General features: G+C 35.9%; 1 protein-coding gene across 8 annotated transcripts in view; it reads right to left on the bottom strand.

The window, feature by feature from the left end:
• The window catches only part of PTPRK (protein tyrosine phosphatase receptor type K), a 546,302-nt gene that overhangs the window by 383,677 nt on the left and 143,539 nt on the right, over positions 1 to 19,086 (bottom strand). For all 8 annotated transcript variants that reach the window (XM_058566316.1, XM_058566319.1, XM_058566317.1 and 5 more), the window contains one exon: positions 10,930 to 11,052. In XM_058566316.1, the coding sequence (XP_058422299.1) occupies positions 10,930 to 11,052 (123 nt within the window). The remainder of the gene's footprint in view (positions 1 to 10,929; positions 11,053 to 19,086) is intronic.

The raw sequence follows: 19,086 nt of genomic DNA, 5'->3' as shown, positions 1-19,086 counted from the left end.
AATAATTAAGTTTGCTTGGTGTGCTCCATATATTTTAACTAGCTCAACATCTTTGGAAGACTTGCATAAGAAGAGCTTCAAATCAGAAAAGTTCAACCTTCTGTACATTAATTTTCTTCAGGTAAATGTTATTAAAATAAAATATATGCCCAAGATAATACAGTTTACAGGAAGACCCTGAGAATTATTAATATCCTCATCATCCATAGATTCTTTCCCTCAGGGGAAACAATAACCAAATCCTTATGAAATAGTTAAGTCCAGTAGCTTGATAGAGAACTTTTCTCTTCTCCACTCAGGTACTGTTGGTAATAAATTAATCACAGTCATTCAGGCTTATCAGCAAGTGGCTTCCGCATTCTTCCCATATTCCGCCTAAGGATTCTGCTATAAACTATAGGTTCTAGAAATTGGGTCCTCAACTAACGGCCTCAGTGGACTGACTGGACTAGATGCTTCTAACTATGATGTCTTCAAGGACTAGCCTCACGGGTACAGGCTTCAGTGCTGATAACACACATAAGCCAGACTACCAGGACAAAGACCCAGAATACCCAGGGCTGATGACTTCCTGAAACAGACTGCAATCCCCAAATTCAAGAGACTACCAATTAGTAAAGCATAACTTAATGAACTGATGAGGAAAATCTAATTGGAATTTTTGTATGGAAGATTACTGGTATGTTTTTTTTTTCTTTTTTTTTAAATGTAAGCTCACAGAGAGATGGGAGAATTCCAAAGGGAAACGAGAGCTGCAAAGTCCTCACCAGCTTTTTTTTTTTTTTTAACTTTATTTATTTATTTTTCCCCCCAAAGCCCCAGTAGATAGTTGTATGTCATAGCTGCACATCCTTCTAGTTGCTGTATGTGGGACTCTGCCTCAGCATGGCTGGAGAAGCGGTGCATCGGTGCGCGTCCGGGATCCAAACCCAGGCCACCAGCAGCGGAGCGCGCGCACTTAACTGCTAAGCCACGGGGTTGGCCCTACCGGTATGTTTTTAATGTACTATTTTTTGATTAATAGACAATAAAGTTCTTCATTCTTCTTGATTTCTAACCCTTACCTTGATAGAATCTTAAATGATATCTTATTCTCACTGACCCTCAGAAGTTCAGGAATATATTCTTTTTTCTATATTACTTGACTTTTTTTCGGTGAGGAATAGTAGACCTGAGCTAAGATCTGTTGCCAATTCTCCTCATTTTGCTGAGGAAGACTGGCCCTGGGCTAACATCCGTTCCCACTCATGTCTTATCTCCCCCTTTACTGATTGGTTTAGGCCTGAATATGTGACATAATTTTGGCCAGAAGATAAATCTGTTGATACGCACCTCAGAAAAGTTCTTTATGTTTATTTAAAAAAAAAAAGACATAATGAAGAGATAACCTCTTTTTCATCATGTCTGAAGTTAATACCTAGAGTAGCTGCAGATCTTATACAAATGAGGGGATCCAGCCTGAGGTGAAGAGATGACCTATCAGAAGAGAGATCAGAGGGGGCCGGCCCATGGCTTAGCAGTTGAGTGTAGGCACGCTCTGCTACTGGCGGCCCAGGTTCGGATCCTGGGCATGCACCGATGCGCCGCTTGTCCTGCCGTGCTGAGGCGGTGTCCCACATACAGCAACTAGAAGGATGTGCAACTATGACATACAACTACCTACTGGGGCTTTGGGGAGAAAAAAGGGAAAAAAGGAGGAGGATTGGCAATAGATATTAGCTCAGGGCCGGTCTTCCTTAGCTAAAAGAGGAGGATTGGCATGGATGTTAGCTCAGGGCTGATCTTCCTCACCAAAAAAAAAAAGAATAGAGAGCAGAGAGATGCAACAACCTGGATCCTTGAGGACATCATGGAGCCCCTGAATCAGCCCATCCTGGACCTCTTGTTATGTGAAAGCAGCTTGCCCGATGGTTTTAAGACATTTTGAGTTTGGCTTTTCATTACTTGGAGCTGGAGACACAGTTGGAGCTCTTACAAGAGACAACTTTTGCCACACTTCCAAGTCAGCCCTGAAGCTTTCTTCTGTCATATCTAAAGAAGGATCTCTACTTATACTCGTGTATATAGAGTTCAAAAGTCAAATCTTTCTCCTCTATCTCTACATACTTGGATTCCTAACTTTGACTTTCCTAAGACATGAAACCTCTGACAAATTACTTAATATGTCTGACCCTCAGTTCTCTCATCTATAGAATGAGCTTAATACATATATCAAAGGGCTTTTATGACAATTAAGTGAAGTAACAACCTAAGTGCCCATCAATGGACGAATGGATAAAGAAGATGTGGTATATACACACAATGGAATACTACTCAGCCATAAGAAACGATGAAATCCAGCCATTTGTGACATCATGGATGGACATTTTGGGTATTATGCAAAGCGAAATAAGTCAGAGGGAGAAGGTCAAATACTGTATGATTTCCTTCATTAAGTAGTAGATAATAACAACAATAAACAAACATATAGAGACAGAGATTGGATTGGTGGTTACCAAAGGGGAAGGGGGGAGGGGGGAGGGCAAAAGGGATAATTCAGCACATGTGTGTGGTGATGGGTTGTAATTAGTATTTGGGTGGTGAACATGATGTAATCTATGCAGAAATAGAAGTATAATGATGTACACCTGAAATTTACACAATGTTATAAACCAACGCTACTGCAATAAATAAAAAATTAAAAAAAAATGCCTGGGATTAAATAGAAAAGCAATTTTTAAAATATTCAATAAGTCTAACCTGAGATGGGTAAAAATCACACACTCAAAACATAATTTTTGAATAGCTTAGCTACTCCATTTTTCTATTTAATTCACCAACTATTTAAGAACTGGGGGAGGGGAGGAGCTACAGAAATACATAATCAACTTGTGACATTTTCGAAATTGTCCTATTTAATTTTATTCTCATAAACTACAAGAAGCAAGTCAGTATATCTTTTTAATCTGTGTCCCTAGGTGAAGACTTCATATGGTGCTGGCATTTCTAAGTTGTCATGTGCTCTAAGTATATAAAACATTTGCTCTTTATTTAGAAATATTTCTCAATCCATAATTTCTTCTTTGGGGAGGGCGGGGGAAGAGGTCTGTACAACATACCACAGTACTCTCAGCAGAAATTAGGTTTGAAAACAGTCTTCCAAGATTTTAAAAGCATCTTTTTATGTAATGATAATTAAATCTATAAGCATAGCTCTATATTTTTCACAATATTAACTATATGAGATAATTAACATCACATATTTTTAAATAATCCCTAATTTAATCACTTGCCAATCATTGATTTTTTTGTATATTTTTTTTCCCATCATTCTTCTTGTGTTTGAAAGATAAGAACCTTTGAAACTGAGAACGTTTTGAGAGTTCCTTAGCCACCATGAGGCAATTTTATTTTTGGAGAATAAAAGTATAACGTTGTAACTGTACTTTCGGTCACACTCCCCCCAAGGAAAAGTAATTTGTTTCTTTGGACTACATTGATTTTAAGGTCACTGTCTAGTCTTTGAAATTACTCTATATTCTTATCCCTAACTCATTTAGGAGGTTGGAAGTTCTCTAGCACTGACACCAATATTAATTTTTTTCTTTTTTTTTAATACTAGACAATTTTTTTCCACCTGAGATATACTGGGACACATCTAAGTTAGATACATTATGTACCTGAAATATCTGGAAAATATTCCTGTCTCAGCATGCCATTTCTGTCCACTGTAATTTAGACATTCTTCATGCTGCATTTATGTCCACAGGGGTAATAGTCCTTACATTAAAAAGCAGCCTTCGTGAAGTGGCTTACCCTTCACATAGTCCATTACAGCCTTTCACTCTCTGACCCCGCACTGTCTCCAACTCCCACTGCTTTTAATAAGCAACTCAAATGTGGTAAACCTTCTGCGCTGTGCTGAGGGCAAAAGCACCAACAGACACATGATAACATGGTTTGGAAGGGCACACTGAAATAAGCCCATAATTCTAGTCCAAAAATACCCTAGTGCAAAGTCTTCAAATAATTTTCAAACCCTAAACTTTAGTCTGAGTCCTTTAGTCCATGAATTTCTCTTCTACCATACCTGCTCTGAGACAGCAGATAATATATGTGTTTCTAAAGGTTTGCTTAAACAGACATGAGGCAAGTGTTCATCATGTAACTAAAAATAGCATTCAGGTAAATCAAAGAAAGGATAAAGCATCTCCCTGAGGGACTAGAATATCATGAGGAAACCCTGAAGCTCAACAGCAATTCCAAACAACAGCCAGTCTCAGATTCTGTTTTATGTGAAGATGTGAAAATTTTGAAAAGAAATAGTATTTTAGATGAAGTAGGAGAAAATCATTGTGGACCAAATCTAATATATAGCTCATAATATAGTAGATTCAAACGTCCATGACCAAGTCAAGGAAATTAGTCAGCTACACTACAATTATAAAGCAGGATGGTATTGTGGCAAGGGTACTTTTGATAGTAGACAGACAGACTTAAGTTCAAATCTTGTTCCTAGGCGGCTTTAAGTAAGTTATTCACCCTACTTATCCCTAAAATGTCACTGATTTTGTAAGATTCATGTGAGGATTAAAAAAATATATCATGTTCCTGGTACAGTAAAACCCAGGAAGCCACCAGTAAGTCATAGCTAATGGTAGCAAGTACCTTCATCTCGGAGATGCTTATCTGACAGAGTTACTGTGTGTTGAAAGGGTTAGTGTGTGTTGAACCACCATTTTCAAACTGCCCCTTGGAGCCTTACATCGCCAAGTGTTTCTCGCAGAAGCCATTTCGAGTGAGCTGGGGTTGTAGACAAGAAAGAGGTTGGGGTAGGGATGTAGGGAGTACAAAGCAAGCAGGTTCCAGGACCATTGGCTCTTTGTTATCAATTTTACATATTTGAGTACTGGGAAATATTACTTTCAAAAAAATAATTCTGTTGTTTAAAAAAATCTGAAAATCACCAAATGATGCTTTAAACTTCTGAGGTTTTCAGGCTCTGTCACCTTCTTGGAATCGAATGCCTGTATCCAATACTTAGAGGTTTTCCCACCTGTGTTAATGAACTGACATCAAGCTATTTTCTTACCCTTCCCTTCTTCTCCCCACTACCACCCATCTCTCAGTTCTCCTTAGACAAGTGCACAGGTTCACACACACACTATCTTTGGCTGTATTAACAGACAATGCTAACTAGATGACAAAAGGAAAATAAACCAACATTTTGGCCTGATTTGCTCTATCCTCTAACACAAACAAAACTAGCAATAACATTGCAACCCGATATCGCATTACCAACACTATATGCACATAACTTTATTCTATCACTCTCTGCCTTATTTGACTCTGATAGATGTGCTGTCAAATAATTCTGTTAGTTTAGATGCCTGAGATTTTGGCAGTTATAACCTGTAGAAACATATGCCTTATTATCAACTGTTCATAACCGGGTGATGAAAATATTAGTCAAAGTGATCTCCTCATTTTAATGAGTGATTAACGTTCCCAGAGAGATAGACTATAGGTTAGAAATGGTAATTCAACACAAAATCTCCCTTGAAATTTCTCCTCGGATGTATTAAAATGTGATATACCACATACATAATATTGTTTAGTAAATTTTGACTGTCTTCTCTTGTAAAACTAAGACACTAGTATCATTACATAGAAAACTTATCTGAAATTGTATTACCTATAAAATGTTACCATACACATTCAAATTGTGGACACCAATGTTTTATTTTATTTTCACTACATTACACTATCAGAAGAAAGCCAGGCACAAAATCAGGTGACCCAGGTACACTCCCTATTGAATACACGCAAGCACCTTTAGTCTCTCCAAATAAATATTTGAAGAAGGCAAGCCTTATTTTAACAACCTGGCTAATAATTCATCTTTAAACTCTGAGATTAAAAAAAGAAAAAGAAAAGTACACACAGTCCTAAAAGTAAAAGTAATAAATTAACATAAAGGCACATTCCTTAACAGCGTTGTTCATTCCTCATCCTTCTCTGTGTAGTCATTTCACTCTCCATGTGGCAGGACTAAGATATAGTAGGGCCTTAAGCTATTGAATCACACCTCACCGAGTTTCGTAACAGAGAAGGAATGGTTTCTTACTTCACTCTTCAGATTAATTTAATGACAGAGGGCTTTATTTTTTATCATATATATATTGTGTGTGTGCACGTACAGAAGGAATTCTGTATAGTGATTTACGTTATTATCAGAGAAAAGTACCAGATTGAAGGTGGGACACAATGTAGTCATGATTTTAAATACTGTCTGATGGGGACTCTAGAGATTCTAAACTAAAATTCAATTAGTCATTCTACAAAAACCTGTTAAAAGAAAAAGCACTTATAATTACTGCAGAAGATAAATGTATCAAGATGTCAATCATGATCCCTACTCTCAGATCGAGGACAGAAAAGATAGTAAAATGGTCAAATGAGTTTGTTTCATGAGGTCATAAGTTAGAAGAGAATATGTGACAAACAAGGTCATGGGCACAGATGTATTTGAGATCAAAGCACAATTTCTAGTTCCACAAGACCTCTCTCAGTCTCTATGGGTTTGTTTTTTTATATACCAGACTTTGAGAAGAAGATTGGGATTAATTTGACAAGGAAAAGACAAAGAGAGAGAGAGAGAGGGAGGGAGAAATCCTAAAAGGGAGCTCCTTCTTGGTAGTATTAATAACACTTAAAATTACATCCAAAATAAATAGGTGAAATCATTTATAAAGGCAAAGGCCAAATATTAAGAATTATGTGAAGGTCTTCTAATTACATTAAAATCCGAACTGAATATGATACTTGGGTAATGGGGGATTTTTTATTCAATTAATTTCTTAGCAAGAGAAAGAAAAACCTTTTTTGTTTAACCCTTGACCAAAATATTTTAAACCACATTACATAAGCTGACATTTTTGTGTAAGTAAAATGAAATAGAGTCTTGGGAAATCAAAGATGAAAAATATGGCTTACGTTCATGATGACATTACAGTTTAGTGGAGAGAAGGACATAGAAAAAATGATACTATAATAGCTGCAACTGAAAAATGTACAAAGTACAGTGGGGACCACATTTGGATGTGAGGGTGGAAGAAATATTAGGTAAGGTTCCAAGCCAGTCAGGAAAATCTTGAGCAGCATAGTAAGAATGGTAAGAGTTTGGTGAGTGGATAAGTGGACACAGAACTGTCTAAACAGAAGGAAGAGAACAGAGATGTCAAAGAGCATAGTATTTTTGCGTGTGGGGGAGGGGGTCCAGGTTGGAAGAAAAAGAAGAGTTTGAACCCATCTGAGGTCTCCTATTATATATCTTTTATTCTCACCTATAACATTTTTTTTTAATTATTAGTTTAGTTTCCCCATAGATCCCTGTAAGCACTGGTTTCATTTTACTTTATTTTTTGCCAACTTTTATTAACATATAAGATACGTAGAGAAAAGTACACAACTCACAATTGTACAGCTCAATGATTGTTCAGTTTGAGCATACCCATGAAAACACCACTCAGATCAAGAGAGAGAGTATTACCAGCATCCAGAAGCTCCCTCATGCTACCTTCCAAGCACTAACCAGCCCCAACCCATGCCAGCCCCTCCTGCAGGGAAATAATATCCTGAATTCTAACACCATCAACTGGTTTTGCCTGTTTTTGAATTTTATATAAATAAAATACAGCACATGCCCTTCTGTGTCTAGTTTCTTTCCTTCAAGATTATGTTTATGAAATTCATCCATATCGTATACAGCAACAGTTCCTTCACTTACATTGCAGGGTAATATTCCATTATATGAATATATCACTGTTTATCCATTGCACTGGTGACAGACAGTTGGATTGCTTTCAGTTTGAGACTATTATGGATACTGATCCTGTAAACATTCTTGCACATGTTGCTTGGAGAACATATGTACTCAGTTTTGCTGGGCTAATGCCCAAGCAAGGATTTGTTGGGTCATTAGGTTATACAAAGTGGTTGTATGGATTTATACCCGACCAGGATGATATGAGAGTTTCACTTGCTCCATAGTCTCATCATCACTTGAAATTTTGATTTTCTTTCTGCTGAGCATGCAGTAGTCTCTCATTGTGGTTTTAATTTGCATCTCCTTGATAACTGAGTTGAGTGGGCGCTCATATTTTCATACGATTTTTGCCTATTAGAATATAGTTCTCATTCTTTTGCATGCTTTTTTAAACATGCTTGGCAGGCCTTTCAGGCACCATCACTGTCACCTGACAAAGGTGGTGTGGGGCTAGGAACTGCTGAAGAACATTTTAAGCCATCATTGATAGCATATGTCTTCAAATGAGGAGAATTCATTTCTTCCTTTCACTATACCTCTCTTCCTCCCACCTTCATTCTTCTTCAATTCTAATCCATTTATTCACCCTGTCTTTCTTGTTCCCTTCTTTGTTTCCAGTCCAAAAAGATCAATGAGCAGAAGAAGCCAATTAACAATGTCCAAGTACTGTATAGAGAGTTCATTAGCTCAACAACAAGTTTGCATCAGAGACCCAGCCTTCTTAGAGTTGCTAAATGTTTAATTTTTTTTAATAAATGAAAAAGTAAGCATGCCTGACTATTTATTTGAAAATAAATGAATCATTTATAAAATTTTAATAAGATACATCTAAATGTTTCCTTTTTTCCAATTTATGACAGATAATGTTCAGCCAGCATTTTAAAGGAATATCAGAAGGAAGATGGGGAAAGATAGAAGATATTGTAGAAAGCAAACAGTAAAAGAAGACTATACACATGGCTGCTTCTTTCACCTTCTCTGAGATAAATACAAGTTACATTCGGCAAAAATAAGGTGGTCATGACCTTTTTCCCTCCTCTGCATGATTAATTACTTAATGTCCTATTAATTGGAAGATGCTGCTGAATTTCAAACACTTTCATTTTCTGTGCATTATCATCCTGTACTGTAACCAGCGATTAAGCTGTTCGTTAAAGGTGAGCCAGCAAGGTCATCTGAGCAGTATCTCTTCAGCTATTCATTACTCATCTTCAATGGTAATTAACAATGGTAACATTTCCATAAATCAACATCTTTCTGATTATTCTCTGATGATAAACAGTCAAAATGTGTGCATCCCAGCCTACCCCTTTTAATTTTATATAAAAAAAATCAGTCTAAATATACCACAGAGAAAACTCAGACGCAGTATTACAGGAGTTTCTTTAATCAAAATGTACCAGGAAAATAAGGGTATATACCTTTGAAAGAAAAATACAAACCAATGTACAAAACTAGATGAGTCTGCTGACAACATAGTGGTGAAACATAAGAAGCAAGGGGTGCCAGCTGCCTAGTACCAATTTATTCCTCCAGAAAGAAAATCAGAGCTCAGTCCAGCTTCAGAAATAACCATTTGCCTACTAAGCCATGGAAGGTGACGATTTAGAATAGAAAGCAGTCTTAATTCACCCTACTCTCAAAGAACACACCACAGGGTGAACCAATAAAAAACTTTCCAAAGGATATATTTACTATTTTCATTTACAAACCATAATCTGAAAATGTAACTTTTAGGTTTTATTTTGTTTACTTTGTGTACTTGAGGTCTGCTGTTGTTTATTGCTGATTTTTTTTCCTTTTGTTTTTTTATATCATATTAGTTAGTAAGTTCAGAGACACTATCAATAAAATCTCCTCTCTTCCATGACCAGAATTGACATTTTTATCTCTAATGGCTATGTCTAAAATTGTCATATCTAAAATTTACACTCCGTTTAGGAAAGTCTTTCTGAATTTGTAGAAAAATTAATTATAAAGTATTTTAAAATAATCATAATAAAACCATTGAAAATATATTTTAAAACTTAACTTAGTAATAGGCAATCAGCCCATAGTATATATGATTATATACTATAATTAGATAGTGATTATATATTATTACATAGTATATTAATATTTTACATTGTTAAATATTACTATATGGTATATTATTATATATACATGATTATACATAATATATAATTATATACTATATTTATTTCTAAATATTAGAATGAAAATAGTTCATTATCTTTACTATTGTATTTTAATATTCCTGTTCACATTTTCAATTTTTATAATTTAATAAGTTATTGCTAAACATATATACACAGAGCTTGGAATTAGTCCCAAATTAACATATGAAGTGAAGTGAAGGTACATATATATTAGTCCGATAGGATATAAAACGGTATATATATGTTGCTATCCTATGTTATCCTATAATAGTTAATGTGTTCTTCAGAAGAGAAAACACAACTCAAACCGGCTTAAACAATAAGAAAATGTATTATTTTACAAAACCAAAAATCAAAGGCTATAACAAAGTTTACGTAAAGAATGAACAGGGCTCAGCCCTATTTTTCTACAATTCACTCAGAAAAGACCTTCTCCATTTTGACAATTTTGTCTTCAGGCTGTCTCTCCTCAGAGCCACTGGCATGCTCATGACCAGAGGGAAAAGGAGATAAGCTCTCTCCCCACCAGGAAATAGAAGACCTTCCCCTCAGTCTGATTGGATTAAACCTGTGTAATTTAATTGAATAGGAACTAAGGGAGCTAATTTCACATTTTAGATTACTTTTAAAGGATTTTTTGTTTGTTCTGCTTTTATGTTTTTTTATTTCTTGGTTTTGTTTCCATTTTGCTTTTTTATTAAATAGGAAAAAAAAAACCACCAATACTTATATTTTTCCAAATTCAAAGATAACAAAAGATATAACGTGCATTCTTGAAGAATATAGGATTATAGAAAGTTATTGAGGGAAAGGCAAAGAGTGCAGTGTCTCCTCAATGTGGTCAAGTAGCTTGACCACAGTAGTGTATTATAACAATTAACTATTGTGTTATACCTAAAATAAGAAAGTGTTACATATTCCAAAACGATTCCCCCAAGATGGGGTAAACAGAATGCTTCTCACCTGGAGGCATCTCCGGAGGCAGATAATGAGGTTCTTGAGCACTAACGTGGACCCATTCGAAGTCATCATACAGATCCTGGTGGTAATCACAGGCCCCCGGGCCATCATCAAAAGTACAGCCACCTAAATGGGGAAGAGAAGAACTACTGTTACATTCCAAACGTATTTGCTAAAAATATAGAATGTGCTGGAGATGGAAGAGTTACACTGAAATACATAATGTGGTACTCATAATTTTAATAATAAATGGTGCTCCTGTATATCACTATTCTTGTTAAATTTTCACATAAAATAAAATTTCTATCAGTAGCTTCTGTTTGAATAAAAAACCAGTGTAAGCCTCAGAAGGCTGAGGTACAGATTTTGAAATATTAAAAATAATAGAAGATACATGTATAGTGAGGTTTTCTTGAAATATACAAAGCAACTAAAATCTAAATAGTTATTAATAATGTTTAAAGATTTTTAAAATCTTAAAATTTTAACATTTTAATAGATTTAAAATCTAAATAGAGAAGGAGAGGAAGGAAAAGAGTGAAAACTGTCTTTCTTCGTAATACAAGTTCAAAAAGGTGAAGTTAATATTTATCTTACCAAATTACTTGCTTTAAAAGAACACTCTGAAATCTACTCATAATGGCAAAAGAAACATATAAAGCTTCGTAGAGTCTAACGTGTTGGAGGTTAGTGATATACTCTTCCATACTCTAGATTACTTTCATATACAATTATGATTTTAAAGAATGGAAAAAACTGAAGTATAAAACCAATCAGATTAGCCTATAATCACTCTTACCACTTCCGTCTTATTTAATAACCTCTTTTTTAAAAATGAAGGTAGCCTTTCCCCTTTACATCAGTCATTTTTCCTGGCTTTATTTGCAGGGATAATTTTATGGTAGAAGTAGAATGATTATTTTGCTTCTCAGCCTCCATATACAGGCACGCACAACGCAACACATTTAGTTTATTCAAATCATGAAAATAAGAACTAGCCTATATGTCTAATCTTGAAGGAAAATGGATTAGAACTAATGAAAATCCAGCAGTGGGTTTAATGAGAAAAACCAATAACTTGTCTCCTTTCAAGTAGCTTATTTGTTTAGTTTCCATGGGGATCTTCCTCAAGAAACTTAGTGAGTTCTCTGGGAGTGGTAAACTTCAGGCCTATAAATTCTTCTCTGTAAACAAGGAATTTATTTTCCTCATCAAAAGTTTGTCAATTTGAATATGAATAACAGTCATACTCCTCACCAATGACAGAGACAAACCAGCATCTCAGGCAAAGAAGGTAAGATCAGAGAAGTCCACTGTAGCCACAATAACATTTTCAAAAGCAGAATATGCATGTGAGTATCCTTGAACCACTCTTAGGATCACATCAATCTTGTAAAATAACCAAACTCCAGCTTGAAAGATTAATTTTGTCTTTTAAATTTGCCTAAAATAGCTTTTTGATAAATGCTCATGAAAAATGATGTACTTTCTAATTAAAAATTAATCAATGAAAAGAAGTTGCTAGGAAATGCATCTTCACATGGCAAAGGGAAAGTTTTTCTCAAAATACAATTTGCTCTCACAACCCTAAAATGACTTATTGCTTTGCAACACATGCCTTCATGCTCCCCATTGCCCTTGATAATAGTGTGAGTGCCCTCTGTATATAAATTTAAACTACCAGTAAAACCTACACTGGCTCATTTGAAAGACAAATGGCCTTCATTGCGGTCCTTCACGGCCATTGTTAATTTTCGACTCCAGGATTCTCATTAGCAATAGAGACCAGGGGTAGCTGTACAACGTAAGTGGGTCAAGCCGCTATTTGTTGCACATCACTGCCACATCAGTCAAGAGTCTTGGAAAAAGTCACTGGTCTACTTGAGTGACAAGAAAATTTTAAAAGACGATTTTATAGTTTACAATAAGTTCTAACCTAAGAGGTACCATAAATCTACCACATATAAAGCATATCAATAAAACTTTTCTAAACAATTTTTAAATATCTTTTTATAAAGAACTTTATATTTCAAGGTTAAGGACTAATACAGTGTACTGGACAAAATGACAGGAAATAGAAAAGATACTATTCCTGGCCTGATGAATGGCATGGACAGACATGGAGAGGGGAAGAGGGGAAAAAATATACATGTATACAAAATGCAATGTGTTATAAGGGATAATAACAGTATGACCAAAGTCACAAAGAATACAAAGGACAAATGAACTGGTTACCTACACCTGGGTTTGTTAGGAAGGCTGCATGGAGTTAGGCCTATGAAGATGAATAAGGATGTGCCAGGCCAGAATGAAAATGAGATTGCAATTTCCTAATGAAACATGATGTGTTGGGGAGTCTCAAATACTCTCAAAAATTTCTGTGTAATGAGCATGAAAATTATGTAGGGGAAAAGGCAGAAATAAAAGTAAATATGAAAGATTTTAGGTATCATAAAATGTTTAGATTTTATTCTACAGTTGTATGGAAGTCATTATAGGATTTTACCCAGGAGTGACACAATTCAAACCACATTAAAAATAAAAAGTAAGATAATAATAACAACTCTAGCGGCCACATAGAGTTTAAAGAGACATGGGGGAAAATGGAGGTGATAATTTGGTTCAACCCTACACAGATAGCACTTAATATATCTTGAGCTAATTCCATTATACACAATCCCTGTTTACCATTTAAGGCTCACTAGAAATCCTAAAAACAAAGTCTTCTATACACATGTTCCTGAGTTCAAGACATCTTTATATATAGTATTGTAATCTATGTAAAAGAGAAATATTTTAGCAAGGCTATAATTCATAAATAAAAACATAACTCACGAATTTAAAGTTTCACTGAGCTAGATGGCAGAACAAAAGGAAGCAATACTGAAATGATGTTCAAGAAATTTAATTAGGCAGAGGGGATAAAAAATGAGCAAGAAAACATCTTAAACCTTCAATTGTTGTATTTGCTACTGGTGAGAAGACTACTTTGAGTAGCTGCAAATCATGTCAGAGAATGGTGACCACAAGTTCCTTGACCTTTGGAAGAAAATTACTTCTGAAGAGCCATGTCACAGACGGCTAATTCCTCTCTGCCAATCAATCAGCTGAGGGACAGATCTATCATTGCAACGGTCTGCCTTTCACTATGGCAAGCCACTTACGGAGCTTTGCAAGCTGTTCATCTGAAAACAAAAATCAAGCTGTTTTGGTCGTGCCAAATTTCTTTCCTTTCCTAAGCTGCTCTCTGAAAGGACTGGCACTAAGAAAAATACTAGGTACCAAAAAAAAGTATCTGTAACCCCAAAACTATATTGCCTAAACATCTAGCTCTTGGAGAGATTCTTGAGTGCTTATTTAAACAGAGGGTGGCAGCTATAGGAGAGAGCATGGATAGAGACCCTTTCTGGAATCATGAAAGAATGAATACTAAAATCAAATCCTTTCTGCAGTCAAACTTTTCAATAAAACCAAGGGTCAGGTTAATTTAGAACAAAGTTGAACTGGAGAAAAATAAAAAGTCAGTAGGGCCCTGGACAGCTTTGAACATTTTGTGAAGGACATTCTTTCAAAAGATATTGTGCTAGGATCTTCCACAGTCTTCCCTCCAGGGCACTAAGGCAGTCTTAATTTTAGGACTGAGAACAACAGCAAGAAACATATAGAATTATATTTCACGGTTCTTTACTGTTTGTAAAGAACAAGCTTCATTTAGCTAAAGATATAGACCATTTTTGTTTTTATTTTCTTAAATCATTTGAAATATCCAGGGTTTTAACAAGAGGAAAGTCCTGAACAAAATATGTTGGCAAATACAATATCCTTAGAACAGTTGTTTTATGATTCTCAAAAATGGACAAATTAATATTTTCTGGGGCCAGCCCAGTGGCATAGTGGTTAAGTTTGCACGCTCCGCTTCAGAGGCCCGGGGTTTGCAGGTTTGGATCGCGAGTGCAGACATACGCACCCACTTATCAAGCCATGCTGTGGCGGCATCCCATATAAAGTAGAGGAAGATGGGCATGGATGTTAGGCCAGGGTCAATCTTCCTCAGCAAAAAAAAGGAGAATTGGCAACAGATGTTAGCTAAAGTCTACTCTTCCTCACAAAAAAAAATGTATATATATTTTCCAATTGTGAATTAAGCTGTGATACACAAATTTGCTCATGTAAATGATCATCAACTTTGGAATGATCTTTCTTCCATTAAGGACACAAAGAAAGATGAATATATGTCACATTAAGACACATGCACTACTGAATTAAACTAACTCTGAATAGGTCATCTTTATCTATGCTAATCAGAAACCACAATACAAGTTTACTGGTATAATCCCCAAAATTCGTTACAAAAAAACCACAAATATTTCACAAAAAATTCAAAAGAACAAGAAAGGAACTTATTACTGAATATCTTAAATGTAATTCCATTTATATTCTGAGTCAATACAGTCTACTCCCAGAAAAAGAGATTATTGGAAAAAGTGTAAACATTGATACCTTTAAATAAAGTTCATATTTCCTCTGAAATGTACTGGGATTAATAGATTTTTTTTTTCCTTTCAACTCTTCACTTCTGGGAGTACAAAAGGTACAAAATAAGAATTGACATGTCATGATCAAGGTTGAGGTAGTTTACTTCTGCTCTAAGGATAAGCAACACTTTTTCTCAATTACAGTACTGAAATTCAAAGAGGAAAAAGAACAACTAGAAGATGCAAAGAACGAATGCCTTTGAGGGCATAAGTACGAGTCACTGATCATAATACATTGCTCTGGTTCAACACCAAAGAGGATCTACTGAAGAAAAACAGGAAGATTTATGAATAAGACTTCCTAAAAAGATAATCATTTCTGAGCCAGAAAATAATCCTTTGCCCCTTGAGTGGGTTAATTAGTATGCAAAAATATTATTTGAGCCTGGATCCTTCATAAAGAAAAAGGAACTTGAAAGACATCTGTGGAGATCCAAACCCATCATTTATTGATAAATACAAATGACTCTCAATGATGAGAGAAGAGCTCATTTCAAACACACCCATATATTATCTAATTGTTCATCCCTAGAGTTCCATTCCTAGCCAAGAATATATGGTTAATATATATAATACAAGATTTTAGCTCAAAAGATTTCTTTTCAAATTGTCTATGATTCGAAGCAAATGCTATATTCCAACTGACTGAATAATCTTCCTTTAATGAGGCTGAATTAACCGGAATGGAGTAGTAAGTCCAACTGCACTCCCCTCCATCTTTGCAGAGATGCAATATTAAAATCTCCTAAACTTCAATTAATAAGACTTAAGGAATTTTCAGGAACTGAGACACACTACCCACTTAGGTGGTAGAAGAAAGAGAGACAGTGCCTCTAGACACAGCATGGATTGATGGCTAAGTACATTCAGAGCTCTGCTATTTTACTTATTTGAGTTTCAATTTCCTCCCCTGTAAAATCAAGATAATAATAGCTACAGTACAGTGGTATGAGGATTAGTGATAATGCATGTAAAGCCCTTAACACTCAACAAGTTTTTTTTAAAAAGCACCCTTATTTTTTTTTCATGTCCCGTTCTTTACAGTTTATTCTGTATATGTGCTATACAGATGCAACTCGATGCATATATTCAACAGCTAAAGTCTAACTGAGAAAAAACACTTACAGCTTCCATATAATTTACCCAGAAAGACTAAAGAGAGTTCCCATAAAGGGAATATTAGCAGATCACCATAACCAGTTCTCCCCGAACACTCATCAGACATGCTTTCAATTAGGAAATACTTTCCTTTAGATCAGGGGTCAGCAAACTTCATGTATAAAAAGCCAATTAATAAATATTTTAGGCTCTGCAGGCTATAATATCTCTGTCACAACTACATAACTGTGTCATTGTAGCAAGAGAGCAGCCACAAACAGTACCTAACAAATGGGTATGGCTGTATTCAAATAAAACTTTTATTTACAAAAACAGGTGGCAGGCTGGATTTGGCCCCAGGGCCACAGTTCACCAACCCCTGGTTTAGATCACTCTGATCTGAAGTCTACTTGAAAATTATAGATAGTACACAGGCAGGTTAAAAGATACCACCAAGGGGGTCTGTGATTTCTGCATCACCTCCCTATGACTTAATTTTCTTTCCCATATATCAAGACACGCAGCAGTAAGCCACACACAGGAAACGGAACTAGAAAGGGAGCCTGAAGGGCAATTTGAAACCAAATTAGATTAGTCTAGGCAGAGGTATGAGTCAGGAAGTGAGAATACGAGAGCAATAAAGACGCTTTCAAGGCCCACTAGTCCAAAGGCTTCAAACTTTTAAGACCACAAAGCAAAATGTATTTTACATTGTGACCCAGCATATACACGCACACATGGATGCAAATATTTATACACGTAGTGTGTGGGAAAACACAAATACATTGACTCACTCAATCACTTACTATCTGCCAGTGCGGGTCGCTAGGCCAGTGTTCTTTCTGGAAGTGAAATAAAATGAAGAGGATTTGTGTGAATCAGGGAAGGAGACATTAAAAGAAAACAGGCCAGCAATCCTCCGTCTCAAATACATGTGAGCATACGTCCACGGCGGGAGGGGACCCAGACGACAGGTGTGAGCAATCCAAGTCTCTATACCTAATTTTGAGGTCTCAGGCACAAGTTGAAGTCCAAAAGTAAGTCTCTGAGACCCAGGCAGCCCTGACAGTATGTATGTGACTTCATTCAACCTCATTATGGAGCTAATGGTTGATTACATGCCAAACAGCCATAGAAATGATTTCACAGATGAAAAGAGGTTTATTAAAATATAAAAGGAACATACTAATGAAAAATACCTCACAGTAGAAAAAATAAAAATTGCCCAGGGTCACAGAGCAAGAAAGGCTCAGAGCCAGGATCTGAACCCAGGCACTATGGGTTCTTTGCTTTGGACAGCTACTCTAAATGGCTCCTCAAAATTAGGTGAGATTAGACATTTTCAGAATCGTCCAGTACTGCTCCCTCAATGGCCATAACCTCAAGCTATGACTCAACACAGAGAGCATTCCCCACCCCACCCATGTGATGGTATGGTGGTGCTGCCTCCTTTGAGGATAAAATATAGTGAACTTTGAACCACATCACCCGTCAAAGTCTCTCGGGCTTTATGCCATAGATGGGAACGGGTCTTTATCGGACAGAGCTATAAAAGCCTAGCTGATTAACTAGTAACTTAGGCAAGGAATTTTATTTAAATAGGGTGACTCAAGGCTGAGAATTTGTATGATCATAACACTATCCTATCATCCTTGCTTGATAAGCTTCACTCTTCACCTCATCTCCCCCAAAACATGTATAAACAAGTGGCTCTTCTATCTTTAAAAATACTGAAATAAAAGCAATTTTGTTCTGGCCATTTTTGCAGAAGCCCTCACACCAATCCTAGGATAAGAAACCAGGTGTTTTTCCAAAGATCATTAATGTATTTACCCAAGTTTCTTTTCTATTTTTTTATCCTTTTATCTAGTCCAGTAAAATCTCATCTTCTTTGCTTAGCGTTAGGTACACAATCTAGAGAAACCCATTGAACGAAGTAATAGAGAGTAAATGTACTGAAAAATAAAATTCCCAACTGAAGCCATATTTACATTTTGGTATAATTGGAAACCACCCAAGCTCACATTTAAACATTTCTTTGTTTTGTTTTGTTTCTCATGGAGGGATTCCCGGTGGGCTCTACTTCACCCATATCAGACCCATTCTGGCTTATTTCAGCAGTGCCTCCTGACTCAGCTCGAGCGTGATGAGTGATAGATCACTTTTCATTTACGAAGGAAGTTCTGTGAAATGCTGAAGCCACGTAAAACAGAATTCCATAACCCAGCCTCCTAGAAGGAGGGCAAGGATCTGCTGTGAGGCTTTGAATTGAAAGTTTTATATCAGATTGCCAAAGAAATCTTAAATGTACTGTACTACGTTTTAAGAAAGTCAAGAATTCAGTTTTGTAGGACTTTGAAATACACTTCAAGGAAATGCTAATCAACTAATATAGGTAAGTAATTAAAATGCATCTTGAAAGTAAAAAAAAATTTATCTTTCTATTTTTTCATTGCTATGAAGCCCCTTTTCTATTGAAATGTTTTTTCTAGACTTAGTGTCATGTAGAAGGTATAATGACCAATGT

The sequence above is a fragment of the Diceros bicornis genome, chromosome 23 (genome assembly GCF_020826845.1).
Source record: "Diceros bicornis minor isolate mBicDic1 chromosome 23, mDicBic1.mat.cur, whole genome shotgun sequence".
NCBI lineage: Eukaryota > Metazoa > Chordata > Mammalia > Perissodactyla > Rhinocerotidae > Diceros > Diceros bicornis.
The sequence above is the reverse complement of the archived record's forward strand: the minus strand, read 5'-3'. Positions and strand labels throughout refer to the sequence as shown.